Raw genomic sequence first — 14,345 nt, 5'->3', positions numbered from 1 at the left:
TTGATTCAGAGGTCACTTTAACCTCATCTTTACATATCATGGCATTTTCTATATCTTAGCAATATTTTTAATACATTTGGTTACAGTGAACATTAATTTCATAGCCACAAAAAATATTTTAAAACTATACATTTGCAAACATCTTTTAACAGGAGGAAAAATCAATTTTTATTTTCTACAGAAATGAGAAAGAAGGGAAGAATTTGATTGACTACGAAATCCAAAATGAATTGCATTTCCTGATGGCAGTAACAATTAAAATCTAGAAATAATATTTTATGTTATTATTCTAAATTAATACATATGTTTTAAGGAAGTGTTCAAATAATGGTGTGGACATTAAAAAAAAACACACACACACAAGAGCCAACTTAAAGGGGCCTATAAAATAAATAATGATAGTGAAAGATCATAACCTACTAAATAAGTAAAAATCCATCAGTGTGCACAGATATATAAGTGAATAGATAGACAGATACAGAGAAACAAGACACAAGGGAAAGCTCTTCCTCACAAGTGGAAAGATAATTAACAAATGTAGAAGAAATGATGAAATTAGAAAATCACTTTGCCAAGCACCATAATAATAATTGATGGCTCAGTGGTAAAGAATCCGCTTGTCAGTGCAGGAGACATTGGTTCAGTCTTTGGGTCGGAAGGATCCCCTAGAGAAGGAAATGGCAACCCGCTCCAGTATTCTTGCCTTGGAAATCCTATAGACAGAGGAGCCTGGCAGGCTACAGTCCATGGGGTCACAAAAGAGGGACAGGACATAGCGACTAAACAACAACAACTACTAACGGATCTTAAAAATAACGGACAAAAGTTTAATAAGTAGCTGAATATTTACAAAGTCTCAAAATATATCTCCACAAGATACTTTTCAATAGCAAAGGGCAGTCACCTTACAGTGGAGACACTGGCAGAGTTCACCTTACCCAAATGATGAGTTAATACAGCCAGAAAAAAAATACCAGACAGCATGTGCTTTGTGATATGGTATATTAAGAAAAACTCAGCAACATTTTTGTGGCATTTATCCCACAAATGAATAACCTAAATCTAATCAAGAGGAAATATCTGTCAAACCCACAAGGAAGAACATTCTACAAAAAAACTATCCAGTACTCTTCAAAAACGTCAATATCACGCAGTGCAAAGAAATACTCAGAAATTATGCCAGATTAAAGATGACTCAAAAGGCAAGAAAAAATAATGTAATTCATAGTCCTGTATTCTTTTCTCTAAACGATATTATTGGGGCAATTGACAAAATCTCCATCAGATCTCTAGATCACATAATTATTTTGTTTCAATATTATCTTCCTGATTTTACTAATTATACAGTATTTGTTAGGGTATAGTATAATAATTGTATAATGATTAATATTAGCATTATAAATATTATAATAATGTATAAATATATTTATAACAATATATAAATATTATGTATTTGATATTTTTATTATTTTAATATATTGTTATATGAGAAAACTTCTTGTTTTTAGAAAAATAATTTGCTTTTACAAAATACACACTTAACTATTTAGTGAAAGAGGGACAGAGAGAGAAAACACAAAAATACAAATAGCTGTTAACATTTGGAAAATCTGAGTGAAAGGTATCCAGGAATTCTTTGAGTTATTTTTGCAATGCTTCCATAAGCCTGGGATTTTTTTTTTTTTTAATTTTAAAATCTTTAATTCTTACATGCATTCCCAAACATGAACCCCCCTCCCACCTCCCTCCCCATAACATCTCTCTGGGTCAATATTTAAAAAATAGATACTTTTTCTCTATGCCAGGAAAATAGAGCAGTTTGTCAGGCTTTTCATTCCAAATAAGTTGAATTATATCCTTTCTCCAAATTCGTATGTTGAAATCCTAACCCCCAGCACCTCACCATAGGGATGTATTTAGAAATAGAATCTGTAAAAAAGTAGTTGAGGTAAAATGAGATCACATATGTTAGCCCTAATCCAGTATGACTGGTATCTTGGAATAAGCAAAGATTAGGACACAGATATACACAGACCACATGAGAAGACAAGAAAAAGGTAGCCACCTACCAATAAAGAAGAAACCAACCTTGCTGACACCTGGATCTCCAATTTCTAGCCTCCAAAATTGTGAAAAAACAAATTTCTATTGTTGAAGCCACCCAGTTTGTGGTACCCTGTGGCAGCTCTAAGAAACTAATACACATATGATCCATTCCCAATTCCTATTAAGAAGTAATTGAAAATTTCCCCACCTGCCAGTGCAAAATGATGCTCCAAAGTAATCCTAAAGTCAGTTTGTGATTTCCATCTACAATGTCCGTTCCTCCTATATTCACTAAATCCACCTAGTAAAATGAAAAAATAACTTTTAAGACGACTTTTCTACAGAAACCCAGGTTTTTGGTTTAGCACATTTGGACAACAATATAAGTAAATGATAAGAAAATTTTCACTTTAGAGAGTCAGGTAAACCAAAGTCACAAAAATGTATTACTTAAATAATAGATCAATATAGTAATCACAAAAAAGCACCACCATTCCTTCACTCATAGAAAAGGTTCAATACTTCTCATATGAGAAATGTTTCTAAAAATCGGTTGACACCGCTGCCCAGAGCAGGTGGCTGGTTTCGTAATAAATCATCCCAATGGCATCAAAGGACCCCCAAAGTCACACGACAAACTTACATTATTCTGATGTAAAACCTGCAGCACTCTGTTGACATTATTTAAAGCGTGCACCCTTGTGGAGCCACGTTCTTTTGGCTGGAAAGCAAAACACAAAAGCAAATGAGACAGTGTCCCTCCATGTTGCTGTCAATCATTGCATTGACACGTGCATTGAGAGGCACGTGAACCAGCAGCTCAGCCTACAGATCCACTCTGTGCTAGGAGCCCACACTGGGTTCTCAGACAACCATGGAGGCCAGCACTGACAGAATGCAAATCCTCCCACAAATAGCATCCTAAGATAGTGGTTCCTTAGCATTGCCTGATCACTGGAATTCCCTAGGGATCTTCCCAAAACACCAATGCTGTGTCCAATCCCACTCCCTATGATTGTGTTTTAATGAGCCTTGAGTGTAGTTTGGTTCGGGAATTTGTACAAGATTTCCCTGGTGATTCTAAGGTACAAACAAGCTTGGGAACCAATGCTCCACCAGGGAAAAAGCTTATTCTGTCTCAATTGGGCTGAAGGCACAAAGATTTAGAAGTTACATCACCTCCACCTGCACTAGTGTAGACAGAGCAGAGGGGATTCAGAGGTGCTATACTAGGATCCAGATAGCATCACGAGGTCCCGCTGGGAAGGCTGGAATTGCCAACTGGGCCAAGGTGACCTGGGAGGCTTCTTTCTGCCTCACTGGCCAGGGAATCTTATCTAAGAAAGGGATCAGTTTCTCCAGTAGGTGCCTGCCCACCATCTGGTGCAAAAGGTAGAGTGTAACATCCCACACTCTAGTAAGAAAGAACTTCATCTTCAGAAGTGCATCTCTCTATACCTTTTATAGTAATTCTACCTCTAGTGTCAAAGTTTGTACCCATAAAATGCATCCTCTTCATTGGCAAACTTACTTCTGTGTGAGTATTAGGTACTGTGCACCTAAAGTAATAGAGTTGGATTTGACGATGAAACAAACATGAAGAGAATACGGAAAATCTGAATAAAAATAGATGTCATCAGTTTTGATAACTTTTTTTAACCATTTGTTAAATAACATTAAACATATTTGTCTCTACTTTCCACTATTCAAAATATCATACCTTCTTTACACATCCATCCTTCTTTGTAATTCTCTACTGCCTGAGAGCAATAAAAATAAAGAGTAATTTTTTGGATAAAAATAGAGTCCTCAATAAAGCCTAAATATAGCTCCATCAAAAAATTCATTAAAACCCTTTTTTTATGTTCCTATATCAGCTTTAACATTGTAAGGACCCCCAGAGGGTCTTCAAGTATCAGCTATAAGAGATACTCCATTAGACTGGTTCTAGAAGATAACATCTCTCACCAGTGAGGTTCCTGTGAGGCCTTCTAGAAGATCCAATAGCTTCCTTCCATCCTTGAGGTCTGTGAACATATCACTGATGGGTGGTTTTCCACTCTATAAAAGAAAAGTACAATATCAGCAGCAGAAATTTCACACATAAATTGCAATTTTTTTTTCAGTTACAAGCCTGGGTGATCAGCAGACAATACAAATTTGCCTTGTATGGAAAAAAGCACAAAGAACCTTGAATTCTATAACAAATGTTATAAGCTGAAAGATATAAACTGCATTATTTCTTAGAAAAGGAGTAAATAAAACTGTGGTTAATGTCAATATGCTTTGACTATGATAAATGTGGTTGACCATTGAACAACACAGTTTAAATCCTACAGGTCCACTTACAGGTGGATTTTTTTTTTTTTTTTTTTAGTAGCAGATACTACAATTTGGCAATAAGGAGTTCATGATCTGAGCCACAGTCAGCTCCCGGTCTTGTTTTTGCTGACTGTATAGAGCTTCTCCATCATTGGCTGCAAAGAATGCAATCAATCTGATATCGCTGTTGACCATCTGGTGACGTCCATGTGTAGAGTCTTCTCTTGTGTTGTTGGAAGAGGGTGTTCACTATGACCAGTGCGTTCTCTTGACAAAACTCTATTATTAGCCTTTGCCCTGCGTCATTCCGTATTCCAAGGCCAAATTTGCCTGTTACTCCAGGTGTTTCTTGACTTCCTACTTTTGCATTCCAGTCCCCTATAATGAAAAAGGACATCTTTTTTGGGTGTTAGTTCTAAAAGGTCTTGTAGGTCTTCATAGAACCATTCAACTTCAGCTTCTTCAGCATTACTGGTTGGGGCATAGGCTTGGATTACCATGATATTGAATGGTTTGCCTTGGAAACAGAGATCATTCTGTCATTTTTGAGATTGCATCCAAGTACTGCATTTCGGACTCTTTTGTTGACCATGATGGCTACTCCATTTCTTCTAAGGGATTCCTACCCACAGTAGTAGACATAATGGTCCCATCACTTCATGGGAAATAGATGGGGAAACAGTGGAAACAGTGTCAGACTTTATTTTTGGGGGTTCCAAAATCACTGCAGATGGTGATTGCAGCTATGAAATTAAAAGACGCTTACTCCTTGGAAGGAAAGTTATGACCAACCTAGATAGCATTTTAAAAAGCAGAGACATTACTTTCCCAACAAAGGTCCGTCTAGTCAAGGCTATGGTTTTTCCAGTGGTCATGTATGGATGTGAGAGTTGGACTGTGAAGAAAGCTGAGCACTGAAGAATTGATGCTTTTGAACTGTGGTGCTGAAGAAGACTCTTGAGATTCAACCAGTCCATCCTAAAGGAAACCAGGTCTGGGTGTTCATTGGAAGGACTGATGCTGAGGCTGAAACTCCAACACTTTGGTCACCTCATGTGAAGAGTTAACTCATTGGAAAAGACTATGATCCTGGAAAGGATTGGGGGCAGGAGGAGAGGGGAACGACAGAGGATGAGATGGCTGGATGGCATCACGGCTCGACGGACATGAGTTTGGGTGAACTCCAGAAGTTGGTGATGGACAGGGAGGCCTGGCATGCTGCGATTCATGGGGTTGCAAAGAGTCGGACACGACTGAGCGACTGAACTGAACTGAAATACTACAATATTATATGATCCGTGGTTGGTTGAATTCACTGATATGGAACTGGGACAGGAGAGAGCTAATTAAATTATTTGTGGGTTTTCAATTCTGCAGCATCAGCACCTATAATACCCCATGTTGTTCAAGAGTCCAATGTATTCCTGAGAAGGAAGAGGTGTTAAAAATATAAGTCAGCATAGAACACCTGGGTGCAGAGACCAAAGAGAACAGCGTATTCCTCTTCCAGCTCTACACTTGACATTCACAGTATAACCGTGGCTTTCGCTATTTCCATTCATGGAAGCACATCATGTCGTCATCAATTTCAGCTCTCCAATTCACTCTCTGGTGCTTGGTCTGTGCTTGGTCTGTATTTCTAGCTACTAACTTCTGAATGATTAGAATATTTTTGGCTCTGTGTCTAAACTCAGTATGAGTCCTGTATTTTAAATGACAAAACTTACATAATTTCTAAACTCTTTGTTTCTGATGTTGTTAGTTGCTCAGTCGTGTTTGACTCTTTGCAACCCCATGGACTGTAGCCTACTAGGCTCCTCTGTCCATGGGATTTTCCAGGCAAGAATACTGGAGTGGGTTGTCATTTCCCATTCTTGGGGATCTTCCCAACTGAGGGATCAAAGCTGGGTCTCCTGCACTGAAGGCAGATTCTTTACCATCAAGCCACCAGAGAAGCATGAAGTTCCCCTGATGAATATATTCTATTGTCTAATGCCAGAAAATCCAACTTCATTCACAGATAGACCTTGTCTCTGTGTGACATCACAGTTGTATGCAACAGGACAATTACTCATGGAAAATCTCAATATGACCATTAACTAAGTAGTGAACCTAAATCACCAACTTAACTGTCTTCTAAATCACAGGTTATTATAAAAATTAAAAAATTAATATTAGGTGAAAAGGTTATAAAGCACAGTATAATAAATGTTTCATAATTATGTTGAATCAAATTGTTCTCTTCCAGCATGAAATCTCCAGAGATTAACAGTCTTAGTTCTTATCAGTAATAAAGATATTTTATAACCATTAATTATTGTATCTTCATTATTCTTCACTTTAAAAAACATGAAATCATATGAAACAGAATTATACTGAGCTTGACATGGATAAGCGGGAAGTTTCCTAAACTTTGCATTTTCCCTTTTTTCCCTCTCCTCTTGATTTCTTATGATTTTGATTACATATAACATATATTCAACCAATGGTTTTTATCAGGTGGCTTTTCCATAGTTCACATATTCTAAATGAAGGGAGGTATGGTAAAGTCTTCACCACAGAATCGGTAAAGAATAAACTATCATGTATTTATATCTGAAACAAAGCTGGTTTTTATTTCCACCTACCACTGTGTTAGCAGCAATGATGTCAGAAACACATAGATGATCTCCATCTATCACATAATATAAAGATTTGCGTGATGCAGGAGGCCAGATCCAGAGGCAATACCCTGAGGCAGAGCAGGAAAGATTCCTGCACATTAAAGACTTCTTGGGACCGTTCCATGTTTCCAATGCAGGGGTATGGGTTAGATCCCTGGCAAAAAAAACTAGGATCCCACATGCCTCAAGGTGTGGCCAAAATTTTAAAAAAGAAAAAAAAAATTTTTTTTTAAGACTCCTTACCTGCTGTCAGTAAAAGCAAAGAGCAGAGACGGCCCCAATCATCTGCTACCCCTACCTTCCTCCTCTCAAAACCCACCCAAGTACACTTAAGCAAAGTAGCCACCAAATATCCAGATTCCCTTTTAGGAAGAGGTGAACAACACTGGTCTTAGAACAAACAGACAAGGATACAGGTAAAGTTCATGGAAGAAACAAATAGAGATATCCAAGCACAGAAAGGATCTTAAGAATACTGAGGACACAGGCAGCTAAATAATGTCTGGGCAGCATTTGTGATTGTTGCTGATTAGTCAATAAGTCATGTTCAACTCTTTGCAACTCCATGGACCATAGCCCACCAGGCTCCTCTGTCCATAGGATTTCCTGGGCAAGAATACTGGAGTGGGTTGCCATTTCCTTCTCCAGGGGACTTTCCCAACCCAGGGATCGAATGCACAGCTCCTATAATGACAGGTGGATTCTTTACCATTGAGCCACCAGGAAAGCCCCTGGGTGGCATTTATCCATTCTTAAATCCACTACATTATCCATTTTCCAAAAAAGAAATAAAATAACACAGACCAGCATAGAATAAAATATAGTAAATATATTAGTCAAGGACTTCCCTGGTGATCGAGGGGTTAAGAATCCACCTTCCAGTGCAGGGGTCCATGTTCATTCTAACTTGCTGCTCAATCTCAGGTCAGGAAACTAAGATCCCACATGCCACAGGGCAACTAAGCCCTCGCACCACAACTAGAGAAAGTCCACAGGCCACAATGAAGAGCCCGTGCACCGCAACAAACAGCCAGTGCAGCCAAAAACAGAACAAACACATAAACTGAAAAATGTATAAATAAGAGTATTAGTCCATATTACAAGCAATTATGAATGCCCATTCAGAACCTAATTGTAGACCAGCCTCTTACCGGCCATGTAACTTTAGAAAAGTGGCCTTTCTACATCTACTGACTCATCTGATGATGACAGAGGTTCAATTAATGTTTGGAATTATCATTCATATCAGAAGCATAACCTTCATGTTTTATACTGTCATAAAAGTGCCATAAATGTCAACAACAGCTGAAAGAAAGGGTGAAACAAATGAGCACTTCATCTCAGGCAGGCATGTAAAAGCAAATTCGGACCTTGAGTATATGTTAGTGTCACTTCACAGGGAAAGATCTTCCAAGCCCCAAATTCACCAATTCAGTGACCTGTACGGATACATCCCATTCAAAAACAATGAACGTGATTCTACAAGAGCACACCTGCACTTTACGTATGCACCATGAGACAAGCATAACTCAGCAGCAAACGCAGTAGATTCTTCCTTAAGCTCCACTGCTGCTCAGTGGTTAAAGCAGGAGGCATTCATCAAGGGGCAGCATTCACTTTCCTTCATCAGACACCCTTTTCCTCTCTCTTGTCCAGCTCATTCATTTGTTCACTGAGCAACACATCTTCAGGAAAACTCCTTGTGAAACATTCTCTTGAAACAAAGGTAACTGAGACTTAGTTCTGTCCTTCCAGAAGCTAATCACTCATATAAGGTAAATCAATGTCTTTATATGTTTTAAAAACCAAAACAAATCCAACAGTAACAACTCAACTGCTTTATTCATTTTCCAGATTTCAGGAAAATACTGATGGCAATGCATACGAAATATGCTTTGTGCTATGTCACTATTCTCCTAACTCCCCTACCCCATTCCCAGTGATGACATGGTCACTGTGACTTCCAGCTGGTACCTTCAGAAGCACCACATACACCTGCAGGAAGGAAAATACAGCCCATGGATCTCCTCAGTGGAGATTTTCTCCCTTAAATTAGGTTTCACTGCAATATAGATTATACTAAGCTCAGGAGACCCTGGTTTGATTCCTGAGTCAGGAAGACCCACTGGAGAAGGGATAGGCTACCCACTCCAGTGTTCTTAGGCTTCCCTTGTGGCTCAGCTGGTAACGAATCACCTGCAATGCAGGAAACCTGGGTTCAGTCCCTGGGTTGGGAAGATCCCCTGGAGGAGGGAAAGGCTACCCACTCCTGTATTCTGGTCTGGAGAATTCTGGGGTCACAGAGTCAAGAGTCCGGCACAACCGAGCAACCTTCATTTTCACTTTCATGAAAAGACACTTAACATCCATCAGAGAGAGGCAAATTAAAATCACAATAAGAAACCACCTCACATCTAAGATAGCTAATTTAAAAAGAATAGAAATAACAATAGAAAATAACAAGACTGGAGAGAAATAACAAGTGTTGGGGAGCAAGTGAAATACTGGAACCCTGTACTTTGCTGGCAACAATGTAAAATGACGCAGCCACTGTGGAAAACTGTTCTGTCATTCCTCAAAATGTTAAATTACCATACAACCTGAGGGAAGGAAGGGACCAGGGCTCTTACAAATTCAAAACAAGTTCTGCGGTTCAGACCTTACATATAAAACACACATTCACGCTCCCCACACCCATGGCCAATCACTACAAAATACTGCATATTCCTGAAAAAAACACAATTTAGGAATGTCCCAGATACAGATGGAAAGAACCATGACCCCTTTCCACCTACCAACTAGTAAAGTTACGCCTGTAAGTATGGTGATTCAGTGATTTGCATCTTACAACAGAGGGCAGAAAATGCCTTTTGTAAAGGTTCAGATAGTATTTCATTTAGTGTTTGCTGGCCAGGAGGTCCCTACTGAAACTTCTCAAGCCTGTTGTCATGATGTAAAAGCAGCACAAGCAATATTTACACAGATAAGCTGAAGGGAACGGTGTCTGTGTTTCAACAAACTTCATCTGTGGATATTGAAATCTGAACTTCATATACTGTCCATGCATCATGAGATCTTTTTTTGATTTTGCAACCACCTAAAAATGTGAAAACAATTCTTAGCTCATGGGCCATACAAAAACTGACAGTGGAAACATGAAAAGTTTAGACATAATAATAGCATGACTTACTATGTATTGGTTATGTTCTAAAAGATCAATATAGATTAAACGCATTCTTTGTTTCTTTAAATAGAACTTTAAGGTAAGAAAATTGAGACACAGAAGTGACATGACAGATGAGAGGCAGAACCAGGCAATGATACCACAAGGTCTGACTCCAAACCCATGTTCTCAAAGTCCATACTGCATTGCGACTAAAATTACAATTTAGAGAGCACAGGGTCCTGACATACAGGGAAGGAAACAGTTAATTAGTGGTGAGGTGGGAGGAGAAAAGGAGAGGGTATATTTATTTAATGACTTCCCAAAGACAGCAAACAAGATATAGACCACATGTAAATGAACTAAAAATGAAAATTCTGTTCCAAGTTCATGGCTTTAAAGCATCTCTGGTACTTTCAAATCACAGGCTCTAAACATGGGATCCACCCTGGGAAACAGCTGGAAATGTCAGAAGTCATTGCTGAATAAAAATAAAAATTGATTCAGCCCAACAGTTAAACTTTTATTTAGATTTCTAATTCTCTGCTGAGACTTATTTGCAGAAATTTCTCTGACAGAGAGAATACAGTTTAATAATTCAATTGGACAAATATCTGGTGAATACCTCCTTTGTGCCTGGCCCTGCAGAAATGCCAAACTCAAGTCACCCTCCCCATTTACAAGCGAGGGTTTCCATAGTTTTTCAATAAACACAAAATAGTACACATGAATAATCCTGAATTTGAAAGACAAATAAGCCTTGAGCAGCATTTAGCCTTTTTTGTTGTTTAGTCGCTAAACTGTATCTAAATCTTCTGCAATCCCATGGTCTGTACCCCACTAGGCTCCTCTGTCCATGGGATTTCCCAAACAAGAATGCTGGAGTAGGTTGCCATTTCCTCCTCCAGGGAACCATCTCGACCCAGGAACTCAACCCAAGTCTCTTGTGTCTCCTGCATTGGCAGGCAGATTCTTTACCACTGAGCCGCCTGGGAAGCCCCCATAGATATGGCATACACACACACATACACACACTCTCACACACACACACGTATATAGTGTATATGTGCTGTGCACAGTCACGTCTGACTCTTTGCAACCCCATGGACACAGCCCACCAGGCTCTTCTGTCCATGGGGTTATCTCAGTCAAGAATACTAGAATGAGGTGCCATTTCCTACTCTAGAGGATCCTCCCAAATCAGGGATCGAACCTGAGTCTCTCATGTCTCCTGCACTGGCAGGTGGATTCTTTACCACTAGTCACCTGGGAAGCCCATATAGTGTACATGCCATCGTATTTTTTGCATTCTTCTCAGGTCAGTCTGATGCCCCAATCAATTTTAAAATGATGCTCCAGCATCTGATAACATATGGTAAGTTGAATAGTCTCTTTCTCTCTTTTCTTCTGAGTGATTTTTTTTGCAAGGAGTTACTTTAAAAACTCAAAAAGAAGTGAACGATTTACTTTAATACATCTTTTAATATTTTAAAAAAGAATCTTTAATTTATGAATCCCAAATCTCAGCACTAATAAAAATGTACCTCTTGTAATCCTTTTTTTTTTTTTCTTAAAAATCAATAATGAATCAGTGAGCACCACGTACAACATCATTTTGGTTAATTATGTGTATATGTAAAAGGATTTCTTTTAACTATTTTACAACAAAAATGTACTTTTTCTCTTGATGGCAGAATTAAGAGTGGTTTTAAAAAGTCTCTTTGGATTTACTCTACCATCTAATTTTTGTAATGTCTATTACTGTATAAAAGAAATATACACTTTAAAAAGTGAGGGGAAGTGAAAGTCACTCAGCCATGTCCAACTCTTTGTGACTCCATAGACTATACAGTCCATGGAATTCTGCAGGCCAGAATACTGGAGTGGGTAGACTTTCCCTTCTCCAGAAAATCTTTCCAACCCAGGGATCAAAACCAGGTCTCCCACATTGCAGGTGGATTCTTTACCAGCTAAGCTATCAGGGAAGCCCAAACCATTTAAAAAGTGGTATCAAAGGGGCTTGCCTGGTGGCTCAAATGGTAAAGTGTCTGCCTGCAATGTGGGAGACTCAGGTTCAATTCCTGGGTTTGGAAGATGCCCTGGAGAAAGGAACAGCAACCTACTCCAGTACTCTTGCCTGGAAAATCCCATGGATGGAGGAACCTGGCAGGCTATAGTCCACGGGGTTGCAAAAGAGTCAGACATGACTGAACAATGTCACTTCATCAAAGGTCCATCTGATCAAAGCTATGGTTTTTCCAGTAGTCATGTATGGATGTGAGAGTTGGACTTGTAAAGAAAGCTGAGTGCCGAAGAATTGATGCTTTTGAACTGTGGTGTTGGAGAAGACTCCTGAGAGTCCCATGGACTGCAAGGAGATCCAACCAGTCCATCCTAAAGGAAATCAGTCCTGATTATTCATTGGAAGGACTGATGCTGAAGCTGAAGCTCCAATACTTTGGCCACCTGATGTGAAAAACTGACTTGTTGGAAAAGACCTTGATGCTGAGAAAGATTGAAAGCAGGAGGAGAAGAGGGTGACAGAGGATGAGATGGTTGGATGGCATCACCAACTCAATGACATAAGTTGGCGCAAACTTCAGGAGATAGTGAAGAACAGGGAAGCCTGGCGTGCCTGAGTCCGTGGGATCGCAAAGAGTTGGACACAACTGAGCGACTAAACTGACTGAATTGATCTCTAGGAAAAATTAAACAAACTGATGAAATTAGGTTCACAATAATTATAAAGCATACAGCTTAATGGATGAAATGAAGAGTGCATAATCTTCAGTGCCTACTTTATGATTCAGTCCACGGCAAAAGAGCGAAAGCTGCACTGCTTTCAACTGAAAAGCAAAACAAGAGCAATAAAATGCCAAGCAGGTCAGTAAGCACCTTGACAAAGGAAAGCCGGCAAAATGTGCCACAGTCACTTAAAGAGTGAGTGAGTGTGTGGCTCTCGGCCAGCCTCTTTAAGAATTCGTGGTGGTCAGCACAAGTCCTTACGAGCTAGACAAGATTCCATTTAGAAGCTTGTTTGGAAGAAGGGAGGGCAAGAGGAAAAGGAAGGAGAGAGAGTCTGGAGAAGCACATGGCTCAGGCAATCCAACTCACGTCACAGTAGCTACAAAGCAGTGATAGTTGCTGTGCTCACAAAGGAGTCAGAGTAATGAAGGTTCATTTGCCTTAGAAATTATAGAATACCGTAAAATACAAGTTAAATCCAATAATATCTTTCAAAAAATCAAAAGTAATACAGAGTGAAGTCAGAAAAAGAAAAACAAATGCCATATATTAATGCATACATATGGGATCTAGAAAAATGGTACAGATGAAACTATTGTGCAGGGCAGGAACAGAGACACAGACATAGAGAACAAACACGTGGACACAAGCAGGACAAGGGGGACAGGGTGAACTGGGAGATTGGGATTGACATATATACACTACTACTACTAAGTCGCTTCAGTCGTGTCCGACTCTGTGTGACCCCATAGACGGCAGCCCACCACGCTCCCCCGTCCCTGGGATTCTCCAGGCAAGAACACTGGAGTGGGTTGCCATTTCCTTCTCCAGTGCATGAAAGAGAAAAGTGAAAGTAAAGTCGGTCAGTCATGTCCGACTCTTCGCAACCCCATGGACTGCAGCCTACCAGGCTCCCCCATCCCTGGGATTCTCTAGGCAAGAACACTGGAGTGGGTTGCCATTTCCTTCTCCAATGCATGAAAGTGAAAAGTGAAAGTAAAGTCGCTCAGTCGTGTCCGACTCCTAGCAACCCCATGGACTGCAGCCCACCAGGCCCCTCCGTCCATGGGATATTCCAGGCACTACCATGAGCAAAATAGACAGCTAGGGAGAAGCTGCCATATAGCACAGGGAACTCAGCTGGGTGCTCTGTGATGACCTAGATGGGTGGGATGCAGGGTGAGGAGGTCCAAAAGGGAGGGAATGTATCTATACCTATAGCAGATTCACTTCTTGGCACAGCAGAAACTAACACGACATTGTACAGCAATTACACTCCAATAAAAATCACTTAATTATCTTAAAAGGCCATACAATATGTAACAGAAAGTGGCTCAGAAGGTAAAGAACCTGCCTTCAATACAGGTTAGAAGCTTGATCGAGACCAGGGTTCGATCCCTGTGTCA

General features: G+C 39.7%; 1 protein-coding gene across 22 annotated transcripts in view; it reads right to left on the bottom strand.

Annotated features, from left to right (window-relative positions):
- UTRN (utrophin) overlaps window positions 1-14,345 on the bottom strand; it is a 555,518-nt gene that overhangs the window by 420,798 nt on the left and 120,375 nt on the right. For all 22 annotated transcript variants that reach the window (XM_060419779.1, XM_060419784.1, XM_060419780.1 and 19 more), the window contains 3 exons: window positions 4,015-4,107; window positions 2,690-2,767; window positions 2,255-2,347 (listed from right to left, as the gene is read on the bottom strand). In XM_060419779.1, the coding sequence (XP_060275762.1) occupies window positions 2,255-2,347; window positions 2,690-2,767; window positions 4,015-4,107 (264 nt within the window). The remainder of the gene's footprint in view (window positions 1-2,254; window positions 2,348-2,689; window positions 2,768-4,014; window positions 4,108-14,345) is intronic.

Source organism: Ovis aries, chromosome 8, assembly GCF_016772045.2.
Source record: "Ovis aries strain OAR_USU_Benz2616 breed Rambouillet chromosome 8, ARS-UI_Ramb_v3.0, whole genome shotgun sequence".
NCBI lineage: Eukaryota > Metazoa > Chordata > Mammalia > Artiodactyla > Bovidae > Ovis > Ovis aries.
Note: the sequence above shows the minus strand (reverse complement) of the source record. Positions and strands in the feature narration are given on the sequence as shown.